This window comes from Emydura macquarii, unplaced genomic scaffold, assembly GCF_026122565.2.
Source record: "Emydura macquarii macquarii isolate MOO-44397 ecotype Brisbane River unplaced genomic scaffold, CSIRO-AGI_Emac_v2 contig_2768, whole genome shotgun sequence".
NCBI classification, from domain to species: Eukaryota; Metazoa; Chordata; order Testudines; family Chelidae; genus Emydura; species Emydura macquarii.
Window position 1 is genome coordinate 26,367,650 of NW_027132905.1, and position 22,818 is coordinate 26,390,467.

The window sequence follows — 22,818 nt, forward strand, 5'->3', positions numbered from 1 at the left end:
CCACCTCTGAGCACTGCCAAGGGAAATGGCAGACTCTCCAGCATGAAAACTGGGTGACTTTCTGGAAGATGTTTTAGCAAACACAGTTCAGGGATAACTGGGTGAAACTGCACTGAGAAAATGCAATCACTCTTTCTCCTTCCTCAGACTTTAAAAAAAAAGAATTTATTTATGAAACATTAAAGAAGTGCCTACTTAAAACAAGAGGCCCAGAAATACAGTAGACCTTCCCTTTTCTTTCTTTCTTTCTTTTTCTTTTTTTTTTTTTTTCCAAGTTTAAGCATCTCATCTTTCTTAGAGAACAGATATAAGTCACTTTGGTTGCAAGCCCTGAGCAGTAATTTGTATTCATGGTAAGTCATTTATTGAGTTAATTTATTTAAGGCCAGGGCATAATTTCTAATAATGGAAGAGACTCTAGGCCCAGTGAAATCCTCTCTCTGATAGGGCATTAATATTTTAAGGGATTATAATACTCTGTCAATTGATCTATGTTTTTAGGGGGTGAGTTAGAAGTTACTGATGATCAGTCTTATGAAAGATCATGTTCAATATGACTAGTACTCTGCAGTCTGAAGTCTACATCATGATCTTAAGTGATGGTAGGCAGGTATTTTTTGATGTTTCTCACAATCATTGGGGGAATTGATGCAAATCAAATGGGGAGGCTTTAATGTGTTGTGAGTTTGCAAGACAGCTGATTGTCTCAGATCTCTACACTTGGAATGAAGTGAGGCAAGAATTTCATTAGAAGAATTCACCAACTATCTTGAAGGTTTATTTGATAATTTTGTTGTTGATTCAATTTCCCAAGACTTTAGATATGACAAATGAGATACTGATTTGAGCATGGAGATGTTGTCACATACTCTTAAGGAGGTTTCTTAATGTTTGGGGAGGTTTAGATCTTTATGCTGTGTTAATTACAGTTGGGAGGCAAATAACTTAATTTCTATGTGGCTGAATTTCCCATTCCCTCATATGGGAATAATATTTACTCTTCTTCTAAGATGCTTTAAGGTACCCAAAAGAAAGAGAGTGCACAAGTACAAGATACTGTCATTTGATTTATTTGTTTTGTAAAATCTGCATGGTTATATCATTCAGTGGCATGCTTGAAGATCAAAAGTTACTCAGTATGACAATAGTGTGTTATTTAGATGGTAATATGAGTACTGAGTATTATTATTATTTATTACAGGCATTGCTTTAGCACCTAGGAGCCCTAGTCAGGCACCAGGACCCTTTTGTGCGAGATGTGGTGAAAACTCAGAACGAAAAAAAATAGTCCCTCCTCCAAAGAGTCCTGCTTACAATCTAAGTATAAGACAAGAGACAACAGATATAAACAGATGGGAGAGTACAAGGAAAAAGTGAGACAAAGTTGGTCAGTGTGATAGGCAGTGGTAGCAGTGCTTCAGCGGCCTAACCATCATCAAGCTTTTTGTAGGCATCACAGGAAAGGAGAGTTTCAAAGAGGGGTTTGAAGGAGGATAATGGCCTGAGATAACTTTGCAGATGTTTATGGGGAGAACTTCCCAAGCCTGAGGGGCAGCATGGGAGAAATCACAAATGTACTTGTTTGAAAATTTAACAAGCAAGCAATAGAGGCTGATGTCATGGGCTAATCAATAGTGAATGAGAAATTATAGGTAGAGTGGGCATAAGCCATAAAGGGCCTTCAAAGTGAAGATGAATAGTTTCTGTTATGTGATAGAGAAAGGAGAGCCCGTGGAGGGATGCAAAGAAAGGCATGGCATAGTCAAAGTGACTGGCTAGGAAAACAGTCGTTGCAGGATCACTCTGAATGGATATGAGCACGACAAAATGGCATTTATCAAGGCCAGAAAGAAGGATGATGCAGTAATTGAGATGCAAGATCAGAGCCTGGACAAGAGTTTTGGCTGTGTGAGTGGGTAGGAGGCGCTGTATTTTAGAGATGTTATGCAGAAAGAATTGGTAAGATTTAGACATAACGTGGGTGTGAGGGCCTAGAGAGAAAGCTGAATTGTAGGTGACTTCCAGCTTATGGGGCTGAGTGACAAACCGTGATTGAGAAAGGAGGTAGGTGGGAGGGATTGGAGGAGAAGATAAAGAGCTAAGTTGAGCTAAATATTCATGAGGAGATAAATTGTCAGACATAGGCATCCTCATATCTGTAAGAACCAGGAACTGGAGGGAGCAAGATATGAACATATAGAGAATGGCTGTGATCTTATTAGAGATGGATTGGGCATTCCAGAGACAGCAAGAAGTGGGAGGAAGGGAGAGGAAGGGAGAGAGGGAGGGAGGGGAAGGGTGTGATATTAGGAATGGTGGCATGAGAGGAGTGGAGGCAGTTTCAGGGATGGGATTAGGAGTCAGAGGGGGTTGGGATGCAGTGGAGACCAGAGCTGAGGCAAATGTGGCTCGAGGTAAGTGGGGTGTGGATGTGGGACCTATATTTGTGCTGATGGGAGGAGCGAGATCAGGCTGGAGAGGGGAAGAGGAGTAGGCAGAGTTGGTGGGAATTGTAAAGCAATAAGGGTAATCAGGAAGGAGAAATGGAGCCAGGAGGAGGAGGGAGGGGAAAGGAGGATGAGGATGGATGCTGTGATGCACAGGAGAACTCACTTCAGCAAGATACTGCATACAGTAGTGACATGGCCTGGGAAAACAGAGAGCCAAATTCTTCCTTAGAGTCTGATGCTGTGAGCACTTGCGATTGGGTGCAGTGCTTGCTGTTGCAAGCAGTCCCATTGGCTTCAAGTGTATATAATTAGTTACGCCTCTTAATGCAATGTGTGTGTTTCAAAAAGGTATATCTACTAAGAGCTGAATTCTGCCCTTGGGTCAGTACGGCAGATTCCAACTCCATGACTTTGAAATCAAGATTGCTACACGTGTGGATCTCCCACTGGCATGAATTATCACGGTTATTTCATACTTATTGAGCAAAATGACTATTGGCCTGGAAGGGCGTGCAGCCATCATGCCCTGCATTTCAGACTGCTGTTTTTGGAAGATTGCATAAATAATGTTTAATAAAGAGGAGCCCATGGAGGCTTTCAGGACACTACTTAGTATTCTATCAAGGCCTCCTTCTGCCGACACTTACTACCAGATGTGGTGATTCACAGCCATGCAGAAATTCAGTTTGCTGTCTAAAAAGAATGAATGATTGTGTCTGAGCTATGCTTCTTGGAGCATCATATGTTTGACTTTTCATATGTTTGTGCATTGCTGAGCACACTGTCAGTGCTGGAGCCATCACTTAATAATCTCCTATTTTCTATATTATCCTTTATCCCATCTTCAGAAAGATCAACCTTCAATTCCCCTTTTCAGTAGTGCATCTGGGCAGCTCAAGGCGGGCACCTGTTCAGTGATGGAGGAGGCTTCAAAGAAACAAAGGTAGAGGGAAGCCAAAGCAATGCCCTGCACCAACTCATTCTTTATCCCAAGCCCCAGGGAGCTCTTCCTGAGTCTGCTGCCTGCTGAAGGGCCTTTTCAGGGACCCAGGGAATGGAGATGGGCACCCAGCAGAAACAGGAATTGCCAGACTGGATCGCACCAGTGGTTTATGTGCTTGTGATGGGGTGTCTACCCTGCAGGGGTTAAGGTGGCTTGATGGGCCAATTAGCCACCTAGGCTGCATCTGGAGGAGGAGCCAGGGAGCAAGGGCTAATTAGAGATGAAGCTTTGCTGGCCAGGAACAGGAGGGGCCTGTATAAAGCCAGTAGCTGAGAGTAGAAAGAGGCTGCAGAGAGAAAAGTTGCAGTTGCTCTCAGGGTAAGAGAAGGCAAGGTAGGAAGCAGCCCAGGGATACAGCAGTATGGTTCAGGACTGTGCAGACCTTGAGTGCTTCTTGTAGGGTCCACGGGCTGGAATCCAGTGTAGAGCACAAGTCTGGGTTTCCCTACCAGTCTCAAGGGAAGCAGCACTGTTAAGGGGCAGTGAAAGAGAAGACTGCCTGGGACAGTGGGTCCTGAGAGACTTTGAAAATGCAACCCTACCTCCACCCCTGCCCCGGAAGGAGAAAACTACGGTGACTGGGCCAGAGGGCCAAGCCAAGAAAAGGGAGCAATCGAGTCCTGAGAGAAAGAGAGACGGAGTGAGAACTGGCAGGAAGGGGCATCACACTGGCAGAGATAATCCCCGGCCATAACCACAAAGAGGCACTCCAGCGGTGAGTAGACCACCTCGTTACAGTGCTCCAGTAATCTGCCTTTGACAGTTGACAGTAATGGATGATTCAGGGGCAGGGACAAGAAAGCCTATAATGGGTAGGTCTGGAATAACCTGCCCCTAAGGGAAATTGTATCCTTAACCCCTATCAGACAGAGGTTGGTTTCCGCCCTGCAGCAGGAGGGTTTAAATACCATCTTTCAAAAAGTAAATCTATCAAATATAACTTTTGGTGTTCTCATTATCCATATAAATTCTCAACTCTTTTGGATCCTGTTTAACTCTTAGCCTCAATGTTATCTTGTGGCAATGAGTTCTGCAGGGTAATGCTGTTCCATGTGGTTTTTAAAAAGCATCTCCTATTTGCTTTGAAATGGTTGCCATTCAATTTCACTGACTGTCCCCTTGTTCTTGTATCATGAAAAGAGAAGCACAGGTGCCTGACTTACCTTCTCTGTACGATTCATTATTTTGTATCGGTCATGCCCCTCTTACTCCTTTCTTCCCTAAACTAAGCAATCCCATTCTTCTCAACCTCTCCTTATATGGAAATCTTTCCATGGTTCTCATCTCTTTTGTCTTCCATTTCTGAACCCCTCCTATGTCTGCTATGCTTATTCTAAGATGATATTTCCAGAGCTGAATAGAGTATTCTAAGTAAGGCTTTACCTTTTATTTAGATACTGGTATGATACTATTTTCATTTAATTTCTATCCCATTCTTTATATAGTATAGATGACATTAGAGGGGCCCCATTTCATGCCCTGAGGGTGAGTGAAACTTGTATAAGGTAAAGGAACAATTTGAGTGATATGAGCAGAATAACATTATCCCACAAAAAATGCCTGTGCACAAACAATGGAGAGGGATCCCATGGGAGAACTGCTGAGGTGGGAGGTACCATGAGTATATGGTTACAGGTAGAGGTCTGGGGAGGGGATACAAAGCTTTGCCTGCATTCTGAGTGCCTGCTAGAGGAGGGAAGGTGAGCTGTCTGCACCTGCAGCTCAATCCCTGCCTCCAGTGGGCTGGTGAAGGGACAGGTTTAGTGAATGAATGAAATCTGTGCTCTGTAACAAGATACACAACTTGACTGAGCTCAGACAGCAGTGAGCTGACTAAATTCCCTGTTGCAACAGATGACTCCACTCAAGTTTATACTAGAAGGAGAGTTCAGAAATCTAATATACTGAGATAGATTGGAAAAATAATTTGTTGCTGTGATATATATTTTTATATACAGCCTCACTTATTATTTTTACATGTGTATATATATGTATATATATATATATATACACACACACACACACATACACATACATTTTGCTCAAACAGCATAAATGAACTGCCTGACCAGGAGCAAAGCTTGGCATTTTGGAGGAAGAATTTATTGCATGTAAGTAAATCTTGGAAGTCCTCATTTTATTTTTTTATTTTGTCTTGCTGCATGTATTTAAGCACTCAATCCTGTAAGCTCCAGGCAGATCCATATGCCTTTTGAACTCCCTTTTAACTTCAGTGGGGCTCTGTGCAGGCTCAGGTCTCCATCTGCACCAAGCAGAGTGAAGGATCAGGGCTGATGTCTTGGGATCTTACGTTCTTTGGTGGCGGAAAGGTTTCTTCTCTTCAACATGGAAGGTCTGGTTCTAATTTCATTTGTACTGGTCTTAATGCAGTGTAATATCATCGGTCTTCTGTGGAGTCTTTCATGGGTTTAACTGATGGCAGAGTTCTATTGTATTTAAGTTATGGGCATGATACTCGTCTTTCTTACGGTGTTGAAGTTTGTGATGTGTGTGTACCATTCACTATACTAGTGTAAGTGAAATCAGAATTAGGCCCTATATTTTAATCTATTTACTGTGGGTTTGGGCAGGAGTCAAAACTGGGTGATGGGATTGATTGTTCCTCTTTGTTTGCCTTGGATTGATTGTTCATCTTTGTTTTAAGCATGCAGTCCTTGCACTTCCAATACTTCCACTGAGCTCAATGGGAGTCTGGGCTGTGCAAAGAATGGAGGCTCCAAAGTAAGATGTTGGCAGCTGTGGCTAGAGTTCAGGGTGGGTATGTGCTGTGAAATGTCCCCATGCAACTGCCACAATTCACTTCAGTGGTGCCAATTATTTCTGGAATGTAAAGGTAATTTTTCACATGATGTAATGACAGTAAAGTCAACCGAAACTGTCTACTTTTAGCCAGAACAAAAGTTCACAGCAATTTTTAAGGACTTCTGGGCGTGCCATGAATTCACTCATTCATTGCTCATGATTTCAGCAAATCTTTTTCAGCCTAATGAAAACTGAATGCACAATAAAAACCAGTGTCTCGCACTATGAAGCTAGTTTCTCAGGGCTAGCATCACAATCCTCTCCCAGCCTTCACCAGCAGAGTACTGAGAATTCCCCCTCTGCACTGCTGCTTCTGCTCCTCCAGAGCAGTGTGGGTCCTGTTCTACCTGACTGTATCAGGGCATAGTGGCAGATCTTCCAGCTCTGTACATGGGTTAAGGGGACATCACATACAGAAGAAAACTCTTCAGAATGTTCAGATTATCTCCTTACCGTGTCAAAAGGGGAACACAGAGTAGACATAGTGGCAGGGAAAGATATTAGGTCTTTTAATCCATCCCTCTGTTGGAGTAGGATTGTTGCTCTAAAGAAAGGTACCTACTGTAGGAGCTACCAAACTGTGATGCACGGAGCACTGGCTGCTGGTGTGCAGAAAGTTGGCTGGTCATCTGGTGTTGGCTCTTCTTGTTCCCAACTGTGAAATCACATTAAAAGAAACTAAATATAGACAAAACTTTCCTAATATCACTTTTCCATGTAAGTAATTGCAGTAGTTGTTATAAGGATGCTGTGCAATCATGAATGGGAGGCGAGGCATCCATGGGACAATCTATTAATGTGTGGTCCACACTATGTACAAGTTTGAGAACCCCTGACTTACAGACAATTTCTTTTTTAAAGCAATGTTTCTAGCACTAGTCCCTCCCCTCCCCCCCCAACACAAAGTTCTGTCATTCATTCCAGCTTAGTGTTTAAAATATATTTTCATTGTCAAATTCACTCCCGTCCAAAGGGCCAGCAGAAGCTCTATGCATCAGTTCAGTCCCATTTAAATTGCTCACTAGATGGACTTCCATCTGGGCAGCAGCTCTCATGTGTGTTGACAGACTGGTAGAGTCCTTTTAACTTTTCAGATCCATAGCAACATGGGCTAGTCCATTATAAGTGATTGTAAAGTTAGATAATGATAAGTTCCAGGAGGACTAGCTTGAATATAATCATTCAGTTTTATACATGAACTAGGTGCTTAATTTTTCTCCCATGCAAGTAATAAACCAGTGTAATTCCATTGCCTTCAATGGAGATGCTCCTGATTGATCCTTGTGAAGAGAATCAGCCCGTTGTTTTTTCAAGTCCACAGTTACAAGAGGATGTGCCTAATTTATTCCAAAATTCAGAATTCCATTCCCACAAGCTATAAACTTTGTTTCTTCCATCCAATGTATAAAAACTGCTTTAATAGTTATTTGGATTTTAAAATTGTAGCCTTGTACCTCCGTTATAATAAAAAAACGTGTCCTTTCCAGAAATCTATTTTGCATAACAATTTTTATATCGCTGGCTCTTCTCCTGTTGTCACAACAGTGCCCATGTGTCAAACTGGATTTCCATATTCTTCTATGGTAAATATCTCCTTAGAACACCTGACTCTTTCCCAGTTGGCTGGCAGAGAAGACGATGCATTCTGCGTGTCCCCTGTCCACCCACATGCCAAAGCCGGTTTCTTTCAAGATCAATTCAGAGACACCTGCTTAAAGTTCAGCCTTTGGTCAAAAAACACGGAGGATATTCGGTCTGAATCACTTCACTTCCTCTACAAAGCCAATTAAATCCGATTCCTGAGTGTCTGATGTCACAGAATGATTAGGAAAGCAAGCAGCAATCATTCTAGTCATACCAAGGGCCATTTTCATGCAAGTTAGCACAGGGCAGAATGATTACCCTTGTACTCAAAGCCACAGGACTCTCACCCAGGAAACTCACTCACTCAGGGCACTTATCGCAAGGGATGTTCCCAGCACCACCCTCTTTAGTGTTATCCATTGGAGGCACAATACTAATGAATGGGAAAGCTCTAAGTCTCTGGCTGTTCACCTTTCCCTGCCACCAGCACCCAATCTTGGGGGTGCATTGACTCCCAGATAACCTCTGAAAAAGGGAGATTGCAAGTCACTTTGGGACTATGCTTTGCTGTGCAGAAGCTGACATGCACTCAAGGTGAACCCAAACTTCTTCACATTTGGGGTGGAAATAGGCTTCCTCATGAGATTTCCAGCAGTTCTAGTCTTGGTCAGGGCAGCACCTAGCAGATACAACATGGAAATGAAAACGGCTCTCCTAAAGCTACAGGGGAAAATCAGCTCGAATTTGGTTCTAAAAATAGCTGAAGGGTAAGTAGAGATCATGGTCTCATGAGCTGCTCAGCCTGCATGAGACACCCAGACACACAGAACGCCAAATAGCCATTTGGGAGTAATTCTGGATATAAACCGTTTGCAAATTATAGTGGCAGGCACTGATGCTGAAAGCAACCCAATTACAAATATGATAGGTGTGTAAAGGCTGCAAGATCAGGTTCTAGATTGTCTTAGATTAAAACACGATATATATGGTACATGTTACATGGTGGTGATATGCCCAGCATTCATGTGTCAGAGTCGTTACTGAGAAGGTAGTGTTTTATAATCTTGTTGTACTCACTCATGAGAGAAAATAATGAGCCCAATTCTCATTTACACTAAGTCCTTTATGAATTGCTTTGGCAAAGAGGCCTGAAAGTGGGAGTCCTTTACATTTATGGTCATGTAAAGCAGCCTTGATGTAAATGAGAATCAGGCCCCATAGACTTACGATATATATTTTTAGAGAGACAAGGTAGGTGAGGTTATGTCTTTTATTGGCCTAACTTCTGCTGGTGGAAGAGACCTGCTCTAGGGCTTCCAAGAGCTCTTCTTCAGCTCTGGGGAAGGTAACTAGAATGTCTGAGCTAAAAAGCTGGGACAGATTGTTAACCAAGAGGGGCTCTCACATGCTGTAGGAGACAACTTAAAATAAAGTGGGCAGTTAAGGTTTAGCAGGCAGTGGGGTGTGTTACAAATTGTTGCAATAAGCCAGTTGTAATAAAACCAGCATCTGTTTAGTCCATGATTTTTAGTGCCTAGCAAAGTTATGAATTATACTGCAAAGAATGCATATTTTTCTTACTAACGGTTTATTACAGATAAACAGGATTGATGACACTACACATTATTTTCTTTCTTTATGTTTATCATCCTTTTGAAATACCAAACGAAAGGAATACTGCAGCATTGAGGCAGCATAGATTGAGTTACAATAGATGTACATGCTGGACCAGATCCTCAGCTGGTGTATATAAGCATAGTTTCATTAACTGCAGTGGAGCTATGTGGATGAACACCACTTGGGATTCTGGCCCTAGGTGTTTTTTCACAACACTTGCAATTTGTAGAACCTTAAAAATCCACAGGGAAGGTATGTTTTTAAATGAGTGAATTATTAAACTCTCAGCATCTTCAATATAACTGTGAAAGACTAACCAATATATAACTGTGCTGCTTAACTTCCAGGGTTAGAAATAATTTCCCCATCAGTGAACTTATGTACTAATATTGCATTTATTGTATTTTTACTGACAGCATAAGAAGAATCCAAATTAAACAGGGCCTAACGTTTTTTCCTGCAATCAACTAAAATTCTTGACTAATTAATTAGAGAAACAAAAATATATTGTACCAAATACAATCTTTTTCCAGTCTACTTTACTGCAGTAGTTTGTAATCTTTGATTACAACTCTTGGAATATGTAAGTAGAAGAGCATGTGTATTTATTGGCCTGTTGCGATTCTTGTGCTTAAATAGTATCAAACAAAAGTAATAGTTTGGGCACTGCCCTCTCCCTATATATTTGGGATAAAGAGTAAATGCTAGATAAAGGATGTCATTCTCATTTTAACCAGGCTGGTGCAAATCAAGAATAACTCTAGTCAAGTCAATCAAGTTATACGGTAAAAATTCTTTGACATCAAAAGCAGGCTCACATCTAAGTAGAGAATAGAATGGTAATGCACTTGGTTTTCTGAGTTTATTCTCCTCTTTCATAGACTTATGTTTGGGGTTTTTTTTAACGTCAGGGTAATTTAGGATTATGATACTGTTCAATCCTTTTTAAGTCATGGGAGAGTTGCAATGAAATCATTTTGCCCTGGTAATTCTATAGTAATCAGTTATCTAGAAGCTGCACTGACATGACATTGTCCTCACTTTGTAAACTCAAATCACAACAGCATTTCAATAACAGATTTTGTCCTACTGTAAGGTGGTGCAACTCCATGGAATTCAGTTAAGCTCTCTTACACCAATACATTTTGGCCCAATGTCTTCAAGTCTCCATTGAAATCTATTTTGCCATTACAGCCTACATTGTAATGAATTTGTAATGGCATCATATATGGAACTCAATAGACTTCCAGTGAAATTGTTCCTTTTACTGTTTTAACCTTATTTAAAAACTCAGTCTCTGTAGTAGTACACTGGAATCATCATGAGGATGTTGTGACACAAGGGAATAGGGACTTAATGTCACTAAAAAAAGAAGCCTCCATGAAAGAAATATTGTGTATGTTCTCTGTCATTTTTCAAATTTAAAGATCTCACCTTTCTGAAAGAAGTTGAACTCAGGGAGAGAGGAAGTTTACACTCTGGTTGTGTTTGGTTCTAGGAAGTGCTATCCATCTCTTTCATACAAGTATAGTACTACGTTGGCCATCTAGCTATCTTCGAAACATATATAGTGCCCACACAATCTTTAATGTATTTCTCTTCACTACTGCCCTGTGAGGTAGGGAAATGCTATTAATCCCATTTTACAAATGGGGACAAATCAACAGAAAGGCTGTGGCCCAGATCCTTAAGGGTATTTAGGCTTTTAACTGCCATCGAAATCAAGGTCACATCAACTTTCAACCAAAAAAACTCCCAGTAATTTAACAAGACATCAAAATGCATGATGCCATAGGAGAGAACAAATAATACATTCTTTTAAATCTACAGTGTAACACATTCTTTTTTTGGAAATTTATACTTTTGCCATTTTACAAAATGGACAGACAAACTGAAACTATTTTAGGAATATACATTGAGACAGAAAAATTAGATAGAATGGGCCTGATTCTCCATAGCCCTCCACTTTATCTCATGATTTGCACCGGAACAAAGTGAGCGTAAACTGCTATCATATCCAAATTTGCACTGGTGTAAATGAGGACACAAGTGGAGGACAATGGCGCTCAGGTCCAATTCCTTGACTCCAATCTAGTTGTACAGGAATGAGCTACTGAAGCCCCAGAATGAAAGTGTTTCAGGTTAGAATTCAGTGCCACCACATAAAATGAATTAGTTCCTTATTCAGTTTTCAAGGATTAAAAATGAATTGGCTATCTTTTTCATGGTAAGCTATTCTAAGTTTGATGTTAGGAAGAGAATGCAAGGAACCCAAGATGATAACATTCAGTGACCTCCCAATCATGTCTTCTGTGTGTAAAGCATAGTCTCTGAAACTTGGCAAACTTGCTAGTTTGTTTTTCACTTGTGGAGAAAAAACAAAACAAGAACTGATTTATCCAAAGTGCAAAATGAACCAGGTATAATTTCATGCCAACAATATTCTTTAGATTTTAATTAGGCCTCAAGCTGTTACACTGTCACCTTTCGCCTGCTAAGCAGAGATAGAGTGGATCACAACCTGGATGGAGACACTCCTGAAGGGAATATATGCATTGCAGAAAAGGATGCTGGTAATTCAGCAGGTGAGGTTCCCATCATGGTATTTATGAGCATTGTTCAGCTGAAGAGGCCATCTTCCCAATGAGATGAGAAAACAAGGCCTTGACTGCAGGACTTCAGTGTATTTATCATCTCATTGCACTTGTCAGGAGAGGAGTGGTGTTAATCCTAGAGCTCTGGTCCAATGCCAACATGAATAATTGGATTCTGCCTCCCTAAGAGTCCCCCTGTAATTTCAGCTGGATATAATGTTCTTCACTTTCCATCCTAAACTGTTGTGTAGTGTTGCTGTGATCTGTTAAAACAATTCCACCCATGATTGGGTGGGAATGGCTGACAGGATGGATCACAGGATGAATCACTTGATGATTACCTCTTCTGTTCATTTCCTCTGATGCACCTGGCATTGGCCATTGTCAGAAGACAGGATATTGGGCTACATGGACCATTGGTCTGACGCAGGGTGGCCATTCTCATGTTCTTATGGTTGTGTTTCAGTGGTGGGCAGTTCGTAAAATTTGGAAAGCATTTGGGTGCCAAGTTGCATGAAAGGTTTTAGAAATACAGGAGCCTTATCAGGACATCAGATTTTACACAGAGAACTGACAATATTAGTACGTACTTAATTTTTGGAAACCTTTCCTTCAAACACTCCATTTTTGCCCCCACTTGATTCTCCTTACATGATTTCCTTGGGTTCATTTTGGTGCCTCGCTGAAAATGCTTGCTATATTGCTTCATGGAGCTGCTGACAGGAACACCATGAGAAAACCACAGCAAACCTCTTCCCTTGGTTCCCATACGCTGATTCCATCCATTACATACAGCAGGTAAGTTAGGACTTGAGAAATTCAAGCTCAGATCTACCCTTAAGAGCACTTGAAACGAATAGCCAAGTGGGACACCAAGGTGATGGGCCACTGACCCCCCTGTGCTCCGGACTCATTTATCTCCCATAAAAGCTCACTTGTCTCCTCTTACATGTAAAATCAGCCTCTGGCAGCACATGCAGCCTATGTTTCTGATTATATTTTATTCTAGTTATTCCAATGCTTGCTTTTTTAATGACACGCACAATCACCTCTGACTAGTCACAAGGTGAAAGAATAGCTACTGCTGGCATCACTTCCTCAGAGAGACATAGCATCAACTCTGTCAGTGGGTGGTTTGCTAACCCTGCTGAAAACTCGCACAACTCTGCCCCATGCAGGGCAAACTCTCCGTCCTGTCCAAGCTAGTCCCAAATCAGGACTGCCAGAGGCTAATAGTGGGCTAGATGCTCCCTTGCTCAGTGCAGGAGCAGGGAAGAGCAATCAGGGAGCTAGTTACAGCTCTTTGATTTCCACTGCCTGGGCTCAGCATGGGAAAGGCCACTAGAATATGGTCCCATAGAAAGACTGCACTAATGAGGCATTGGCATATAAAATGGAACTTGCTCGCACTCCACCCTGATGTCTCTCTTCTCTCTCTGGACGTGCCCTTTATATGATAGATTGAGCAGCTGGTGCAAGAACCAGCTCTGCAGGCTTTGCATCAGCATGAAATACCTCTATGCCCAGGGAGTTCTCCACTGGTGAGTTATGGTCTGAATCCAGCCCCTTTGTACTACCTGAGCTGTACAAACGGGCAAGACTGTAATGGGCCACAGTGTGCTACTGAGATGGATCTAACTGCAAAATAGGATATTTCCTAAGTTTGGGGGAGTTTTAGTTCGGGGCATTATGCAATAAGGGCCAACTCTGAAGTTTGGATCCAAATTTCAGGCCACTGTGAGAAAATATATTGAGTTAAATTCTGTTCTCAGTTGCTTTTACTGGCCAAAGTCCAGAGTAACTCCATTGCCTTGCATAGAGTTATTCCAGACTTACATAAATGTAACTCAGTGCAGAACTTGGCCCACCAGGGCAGCATATTTCCTTGCCAGGATCTGCATGAAAGCACTCATATACTCAGACATATTTACATGATAATTTTGAATGGTTTAATGGGTTTGATGGTACAATATCATGTTTCCAACTTGCGTTCACTGTGGCCAAGTATTGAGAATGTCTTAGCAACCACAGTGTGTGCAGATCAGCTAAATCCTGTAGTTTGTTCTTGTTAGAAGGTACATTTAGGAGTGTGGCACTCAGCCGTCTATCTGCTTCAAGGAAGCTTTATCACTGACCCACTCCTTCCTTCAGTGAACTTAAGGCTGGAGAGGGGCTGTAGGTATAGTGTAGTCAGATGAAAGCCAGTTGATCATCATGTTGTTCATTTTCAGAAAAGCACAGAGCTGAGGAACTCTACGGCTGAAAGCCAAGATTCAGTTCCACGCCCAGAAAAGTCAACAAAACCGATCTAAAATGGAATGATTTCACCCTGCACTGAACCCTGAGTTACCCGCCACTCTTACAATTAATAACCATACGTTTATCACAGACATGACCTAATGGAGTACAGAGACTACAATATTTTTAAGCAATATTTGAGGCCCAGGCATGCTACAGGCTGAAACCCTCCTGTGACGAAAGGAGATCAGATGAATCCAGAGCCAGATCACTGTTAGGAAACGCTGAAAAGCCTTCCTGTTTAATATAGCTTTTCAACTATAATCAGAATGCCATTCACATCAACCCTTCCCTCTGCCTTGCTTAAAAAAATAAACACTCAACCACAAGCCAGATTTTCTATGGGAGAAACGGCATAAAATCCAGACCCTCCATAAAGTCCACTGAGGGACCTGAATGTTGCCAATCTATTTTATGTGGAAGGCATTGCTGAGATACCAGGGTGATGGGGATCAATACAGAACCCCAAGAGAGACCGAGAGAATGGGCACTGGAGTCTGTATGTGTTGAAAGTGCTAAACACCTTGCTGGATCAGGCCCTAATGTTCAGATTATAGAAGAAATGTTTAACTCTTGACCCCCCTTCACTCCCCAAGGATCATACCTATAGATGTTTGTGTGCACACATGCATTTGCCTTAAACTGCTGTAAATTGCATGCCGTTCCTTTCTGCTTCACAGATGATCAGTACAAATATCACAGCCAGCACTGAAACCATCTCCAGAAATGTACTCCAGATATTTTGCCCTCATCTGTGTGTGGCTTTTTCTTCCAACTCAAAGGTAAGTTTCCTGGCCAAGGATATTGTCTGAAGTGTAATTGACATAAATGCTGTGGGCGGGAAGGAAAATGGGCCAGGGTCTAGACTCCAACCCTTCCAAAGAGGACTGGATGCATCAGGGGAGAACTGATTTCACCGTCTCAAAGGATGCTACCTGTAGGGAGGCACTGCCCCTTTACTACAGCTCAATCAGGCCCTGGGTAGATTACCACCTTGTGTAACTTCCATCAGAGAATCTGGAACCAAATGAAACTCCCTTAATTTTGAGTTTAATTATAAAGCGTAAAGGTCTGAGAACTTTTCACATGAACCTGTGCCCAACTCCAAGGGCGCCTGAGAGTGTTCATGCCTTTGGTCCTGAAACAACATGAAGTTGAGCAATTCTGAGCTTTGCTTTGGGTTTTGCACGTTCTTTCAAATCCAAAACCTACAGTGAAATTCCAGGGGTATGAAAACCACATAAATAAGAACAGAAGAAAAAATGTCACGGAAACCTGCTACCTTTCACATGGAATAGCCCTTCGCTGCCATTCCGTATTGGCAGGGGGATCATAATACACTTCTTTGGACCTGTTTTGCCATTTACACCAGAAAAAAAACACCCTAGGACCAGAATTATCCCTTCATTTACATGGCTGGCAATGTTTTACACCCACTTTATACAAGTGTAAGTGACCACACAGGGCCTGGCTATGCTGGGAAACTACACCATGTTAGAACACATCCCTCTCTGTCCTTCTAGCTAGGTATGTTAGCTGTCCCTCATCACCTCGGTGTCTGAGTTCTTTCACACATTAGTGATTTCTCTTCCAAACACCCCAGGGACAGTTTTCTGGTCTAAGTACAGAATGCTATTTTTTACATAACGAGCCGAGATAGGTCCGAACCAAAACTCTGCATCTGAACTCCCCTGGGGTGAGAAAAAGTTTGGCATTGCACATTGGAGCTCAGATCCACTTCTGATCACAGGCCATGCAGGCTCAGAGCCAAACACGGCAGCTTGATTTTGTTCACATTTAAAAGCTTTGGCTCAGGCTGTAAACTTGTAATATTGGCTGCCGCCTGCCCTTCCCAACCCAGTTCACCCAGAGGCTGATGGTAGGATTCCTCCCTCTACTGATGGCGTTTGCTGCAGGAACACTCTGACATTTAAGGATTGCCCTTAAACAATAACAAGTGAAGTGCAAAATATTTCCTGGAAACTAGTGACCACCAAGGAATAGCTGATGGCCTGAGGTACAGCTTGCGCCCCTCAAAAGGTGTTGGGGAGTGGGGAGGAATGGATGTATTAACATATGGGTTTTGTAATGAGGAGGTGCAGTTTTAGATCTTGTAGCAAATCAGTTTTGTAATGACGGATGCCGTTTCATACTGGACATTTTTAGAGACTTCTAAATCTCCTCGATTTCTAAGCTGCCTAACCCAGTGTTCCACATGATCGAGAAGGACATCGCTTAGGCCCCTGGGCCCTCATCATCAGTAAAATGGTTGCCACATATCTGGCTCCAACTGAGTTTTCCAGAGTGAGCAGCCTGCCCCAAGCTACTTATGCACAAGATAGGAGGAGTGGAGGCAGATCTGCAGTAGGGCTTCTGATAAAATCTCAGGCACCTAACTAACCCAGTCCTCATTGTGCTGCTAAGATAGCTATACCTGTGCTCTGTAGATAGACCTGTAGATGACACAAACAGATTGCTTGACTTTTCTTCAATATTGTCTTCTACCTATATATGCTCAGGGTAGTGTCTGAGCATTTTCTATGTAAAATCAAAGTCCCTAATGACTTCACGGAGTCTCTGGCACTTTTCCCTTCCTGGAGGCAACACACCACTTGTGTTCTGCGTTACGTTTTTTAAGGGGAGGGGGTGATGGGGAGTATAAACCCCATTCTGTCACACCAGCTAAGGGTTTAAGAGACAAAGTAGGTACCTCTCCAGCTGCAGCTGGTTGGCTGATCAGCAACACTTGGGATAACCAGCCAGAGGAGATGACTGCCAGAGAGGTTGGGGACTATCCTGTATCATCAGGACAGTGGAAAAAAGCCACCAAAAGAGTAGGAGCAGGACCAAAAACACCTAAGACCTGGGGGGAGATGACTGGGGGGAACCCACCAACCTAAGTAGGTATTCCTTCTTCTGCACTCCATGAGCAAGGAGAAGACTGGACTCGCTGAGGTGCTGCTACTATTTGGGTTCCAGGACATGGGCGGGCATAGGCCTGCCCATGGCTAAAAGCCCCTCCCCCAGCCTAAGGGGAGGAGCTACTGAGCCCGGGATTCAACTGATTACCGGGGACAACAAATGGAAAAAACAGGAACGGGCGTGAAGGTCAAAGGGCTAAACGAAGGGAACCTGAAGGGGACACTTCTAGGCCCAGGAGGAAGACAACATAAAGACTTGAGGATTGTGGGAACTGAACTGAAAGGCTAGGAGAGCAAGATCTTAAAGGGCCAAGGCACTTCTGCTGAAGCTGAGGACAGGCTAGGGACTTGAGCCCCTTTACAGACCAGAAGTTGGGTAAGGATTGAGGTGTAGACGGTGTGTCACTGCTATGAATGTCACCATTATGTTGGAAAGGCTTTTTCCATCAGTTTATCACAGAAATGAGAGACTGGCTCTTCTCCCTCCGACCAAATCCCTGGATCCAGATCTGGGTTTGAACGGCTGTTTGTAGATTCCAACCAATCCACCTTGTAGGAGAATCTGAATCCAAATACCCTGAATGCTAGGGAGGTTTTTACTCAGATCTAGAGTCCCGAGCTAACTTTGGATCCAGAGCCAGAAACCAGACCCATTATGTTGGTTCTGATCCATGTTAACCTACTGCCTAAGATGGCCAGAGGCATTAAAAAAGGACCAAAACCTCAGCAGCCTAGTCTAGCCACTGTTCCTCTTCTGTTTAAGAAGCAATGGTGCCTAAGTATCATTACCATGCTGCAGAGAAGTGTAACCAGAGACCAGGGCTTTATTTGGTAGGCTCATGCATTCACAGCTACAGAATTTCACTGAGATCCTCAACTCTTCTCTGCAGCCGAGAGGCTTACACTTAGCAGCACCAGTCCCTGGGAAAATGTTACCCCGCTACCCCATACTCTGCACTGGTATCCCCCTGAGCACTGTGAAAGAACATGACTGCCCTGTAGCACTCCCTGCTAGCCAAGAGTGGCTCTTCAGCACCCTGCCTCAGTATCCCCTTCTGCTTGGGGCCCCCTAAAAGTCCACACAGTCCAGATATTTAGAAAATTCCCTTTCACAGTCTTTCAAATAGACTTCAAAACCTAAAACCTTCATCTCAGTTCCAGCTGGGGTCAGACCCTCCTCACTGAAGGCCTGTCCTCTTTTGACAAGTAGTGCCAAGCTTGCACAGCCCCACTGCCATCAGGGTCTGTCTTTCTGCTCTCCCACCATCTTTTGTCTGGAGCTTGGCCTTCTCTACTGGTGTCTCCCCATCCCTGCTCATTCAGGGCCCTGCAGGAACCTTCTCACACTAAGCCAGCATCTCCCAACTACCTGTAACACTCTGCCCCTTTATAAGACCCAGGTATCTTCCATTAAGTCCAATTGGGCAGCAAGTGATCAGTCCAGGTGCACTGGACCCAACTGCCTTTTAAAGGGGCCGGTCACCTTGTGACAAGCATGAAGATAAATTCAGGGTCTCTGGCCTGGTTTTCAAAATCTTGCATTGAATTAGCCCTGGCTACTGGAGAGATTGTCTCTCTCCATTTAACCATGGCCTTCTTTGAAGGCCGCATTGCACTTGAATGAGGAAACTGTCAGCCAGCAGGGTGAGGCTGACAACTGGGGCTGGGAGACACTTCCCAAGACCAAGACACTGGATCTCCCTCTCAGATGAGAGAGGAACAGCCCCTGACCTCGTTGCATTCAGAGTTAAGTGCAGCCCTCACTGACACTAAAATGCTTATGCTGACTTGGGCATTTTCATATTCAGAGAAAGAAAGGAGGAGACAGAAGCCCATCTGTTGCCAAAAGGGGATTGTTACTGTTATTTTTGTTATTTGGATTGTAAACTCTGTGTTTTTGTTCTGTATTTGTACAGCACCTAGCACACTGGGGCCTGGTCCAGGACTGGCGCTCCTAGCCACTGCCACCATATGAATAATAAGTGTGGGAAGCTACTATGGTGACAGGCACTGATACAATAGCCTGCCTAGGTAATCATTAGGGAAGTCATAAGCAAAATCCAGTTGCCAACATGTGACTGTTTCTAGCCACATGATGAGTTTTTCCATAAGCATCTTCCACAGGCAAGCGCACCCCTTTGAGACTGCAGTAAAACACCCCAGTTTTGGATTGCCTGTTTAATGTAGCCGTGTACCATTTGCCCACAGGCCCCAACCGCCCCTCTCCTCACACACACACGCAAATTACACAGCAGAATCAAATGCCACTGGCTTTGACGAAGTGTTTCTAGGCCGTTTCTGTTGGACTGCTGGATACATACAGGGAACGTGGCTGCAGTTGCACAGCAGATGCTCTCAGCGTGCCCTGCCATGCCTAACCAGATGCATTTGTATTTCTTAGAAGGTGCACGCTGGGCCATAAATCGGACACGCACAGCAGTGACACGCTATCCCTGCCTGGATTTGAGAACCTCACAGAGGGATACAACAAATATCTCCGGCCATACTTTGGTGGTACGTTGGCTGAACATTTCAGTGTCTGATAAAAGGATTATATAATCAATAATGATGGCCTGGAGAGAGTGAGGTTTTATGGGGTTTTCTTTAGCAAGCACCAGTGTATCTGTCCCTGTTAAATTACCCAATATGCTGGCACTATCTGCCCAAGTCCATCCTCACCTACCCCCTCCAATTCTGTTTCTTCAGTGCAGCTGCATGTGTATGACTGAAGGCAGAATTTGTTTCCTTGGATATGTTTGTCTATGGAATAAAGAACAGGAAGCTTAGAGAGTTTCAACACCTGTGAAATTATATACATTGGGCTAAATTCTGCTCTGTTATAACCATGCAGCGCCTTTGTTTACAGTTTGTCCCCTGCGTGTGGCTGTGTATTGTTAGCGGGCATCAGTTTTCTTCTAAACACCTTTGTGTTTAGTCCCTGTCTCTGGGGACTTTTTTCCACTGTGGAATCATATTCGCTAAATTGTAAATAGCCAGTACCTAGGCTTTGCCTTAAACTTTGTGAAGGAGCAGCTTTCTCAGTGCACAGAACATGTCTGGACATCTTGTGAAATGCAGATCACCATCCCTCATGCAATCTGATTACGACCCCTATGCCATGTAATATAGCTGGTGTACATTGGCTTTGTCTTACACTTCTTAGCTTCTCTCTCTTTCTCTTCCTCCTGTGGTAATGAATCTCTACAGTAGTGGAGTTACACAGAATAATGAATAATCTGGTATTGTGGACTAATATGAGCTCTTCATTGGAATTTGTCCCATAGGAGATGGTTATAAAACACAAAAGAGAGGTTTAAATGCATGCAAGCTGATGTCAGCACAAGTCCATAACATGCTGGGTACAAAATTTCAGAACCCTGGCTCTAAGTGCCTAACTCGCTTTTGAAAATGGGACCTAGCTCCTAAATCACTTAGGCACTTTTGAAAATTGTACTTTTTGCAACTTGAAATCTTATTAGGCAAATACAAAACATGAATTATTGATAAAAATTCTTGTTAAACCTAATTGACTTTTAGAAAGTGGGTTGCTTCAACTCAAACTGTTCTTCATTTTAACATGGCAAGATATATAGGCCTGAGCAAGTCAGATGGGAGAAAAATTACACGTTGATTACATAGCTAGGGACATAGGGCCTGATCCTGGAACATGCTGAGCACCTGAAAATCCTGTTGATTTCAATGGAATTTGTGGGTGCTCAGCACCAATCAGGATCAGGTCCCTGTGGTCCTAGGGCTCAATTCTGCATTCCTTAAGCATCAAATCCCCACTGAAACCAATGGGAATGGAGGATTTGGACCCAATGTATATGACTGTTTGTGATCTGTGTGTTATGAAGAAGATGGTCTAATATGTTACTGTGCCGTTTATTTGCTACTATATTGAAGGGATTTGATCTTCCTCTTGTTTACCCTTATTTAAATAAAAAGAGGAAAAATATAAACTGACATATACTAACATCTTCTGACATTTCCTAGGGTGGAGCTGCCCTCTTGTGGTGAATTCTAGCATCAGCGCTAGAAAAGAGGCAGCAACCCTACCAAGATATGTGGTTCCTTGAATGTAAAATGGTGGGTGTGACAACCGGGTGAAAGGGTATACTTTGCCTCCATTTTGTCATTTGTTTTACTTGCTGACAATCTATCACCTTTCTCGCTAACTGCTGTTCTCAGAGGATATTGCTTTACAGGTGCTGGAATGAACTGCTGGGGTGAGCTGCTGTTCTCTGTGGGTATTGCTTTACGGGTGCTGGGGTGAACTTCACAAAGGGTCAACCTAAGCACCGATGAGACCTGCTTTGTCGCCTCATGTGGGTGTTGTGCGCTGAGGAGAATTTTGCCCCACATGTACCAAAATCTGCTAACTGCATTTTTATTTGGGGGGCAGTTGGTGGGAAAAAAACCCAGTATGGCCCATTTCCTGACTTGGGAAACACTTGCATGGGGGACAAGAAACTCCACAAGTTCTGATGTCATTGTTCTCCTAAGTGGACAGCTTTCTTCCACCCCTACAAAAATGGCAGAGGTTTGGCCTCCAACAAATCTTCTTGACTCCATTGGCACCGCAACTCATGCTCCCCATAGAGCAGTGTCGCCTCTGGCTGTTGGACCACCCAAGCCACCCTTCGAGGGGAAGGAGGAGGGTTTCATTGTGCTCTGCTTCTGGAGGGACAGCACATGAGGATAACGTTGTTTTACACAGAGATTTCCTGGGGGGCAGGGAACTGTGGCCCAGACAGCAGCCTCTCTATCCAGCCCTGCACCTAGCCCACACCCTCCTAAGGTGCATCTGCTGAGAGGCTTGGGCAAACAAGGGACAATGGCAGAGAGCTGGGAATTCCCCTTCTATCCATTCTGGCCATCGGATGTCTCTGCACTCAGTGAAGTGACAGGGACAATTGGGCCGTACCCCAGGTGGCAGAGAGCAGATTTCCACAGCTGAGTGTGCAAAGGAGAACATACATCTTTTCTCCATAAAGCAAACCGATATTCCAGTATACTTCCCTTGCATCTTGCAGCACTCTGTCCTCTGTGCAACTGCAATTTAAGAGGAGCACGGAGGTGGCCACATTAAAACAAACCCTATTATGCTGGCGGACGGCTGCCAAACAATGGCTTACTGGGACACGGCTCTCATTCGCTGTAAAAGATTTCTTTAGATCCCGTTCAGCAAGTTCTTGGGTGTGCTCAGCACTCAGGGATGGGGAGGTCAGACTCTGTGTGGGACAGTTGGAAGGGTCCCTAGATCAGGTCTCTGTCATGAGGGCCTGTCTGCACTGCAATCCAGAGGTGTAAATGCAGCTATGTACCAAGGTATGTAGGCTTGGATGGATTAGATTATAGGTAAATGTTGATTGCACCATACATGTACAAACTGATGAAAAAATATTTCCATCAATAATAATCAAAATTGACAGATAGGCAAATGCTGCTTGAGAACTTATTAGAGTTTGATATAAGGCTATTTACTTTATATATTTTGACACGTGATGTTGACAATTTGTGTTTTA

The 22,818-nt window shown here is 43.2% G+C and overlaps 1 protein-coding gene across 1 annotated transcript in view; it reads left to right on the top strand.

Moving 5' to 3' along the window:
* Positions 1-3,864: 3,864 nt before the first annotated feature.
* GABRP (gamma-aminobutyric acid type A receptor subunit pi) overlaps positions 3,865-22,818 on the top strand; it is a 33,291-nt gene continuing 14,337 nt past the window's right edge. Inside the window, exons 1-3 of the mRNA XM_067566454.1 lie at positions 3,865-4,168; positions 15,050-15,151; positions 19,692-19,804. Of these exons, the coding sequence (XP_067422555.1) occupies positions 15,096-15,151; positions 19,692-19,804 (169 nt within the window). The 5' untranslated portion in view covers positions 3,865-4,168; positions 15,050-15,095. The remainder of the gene's footprint in view (positions 4,169-15,049; positions 15,152-19,691; positions 19,805-22,818) is intronic.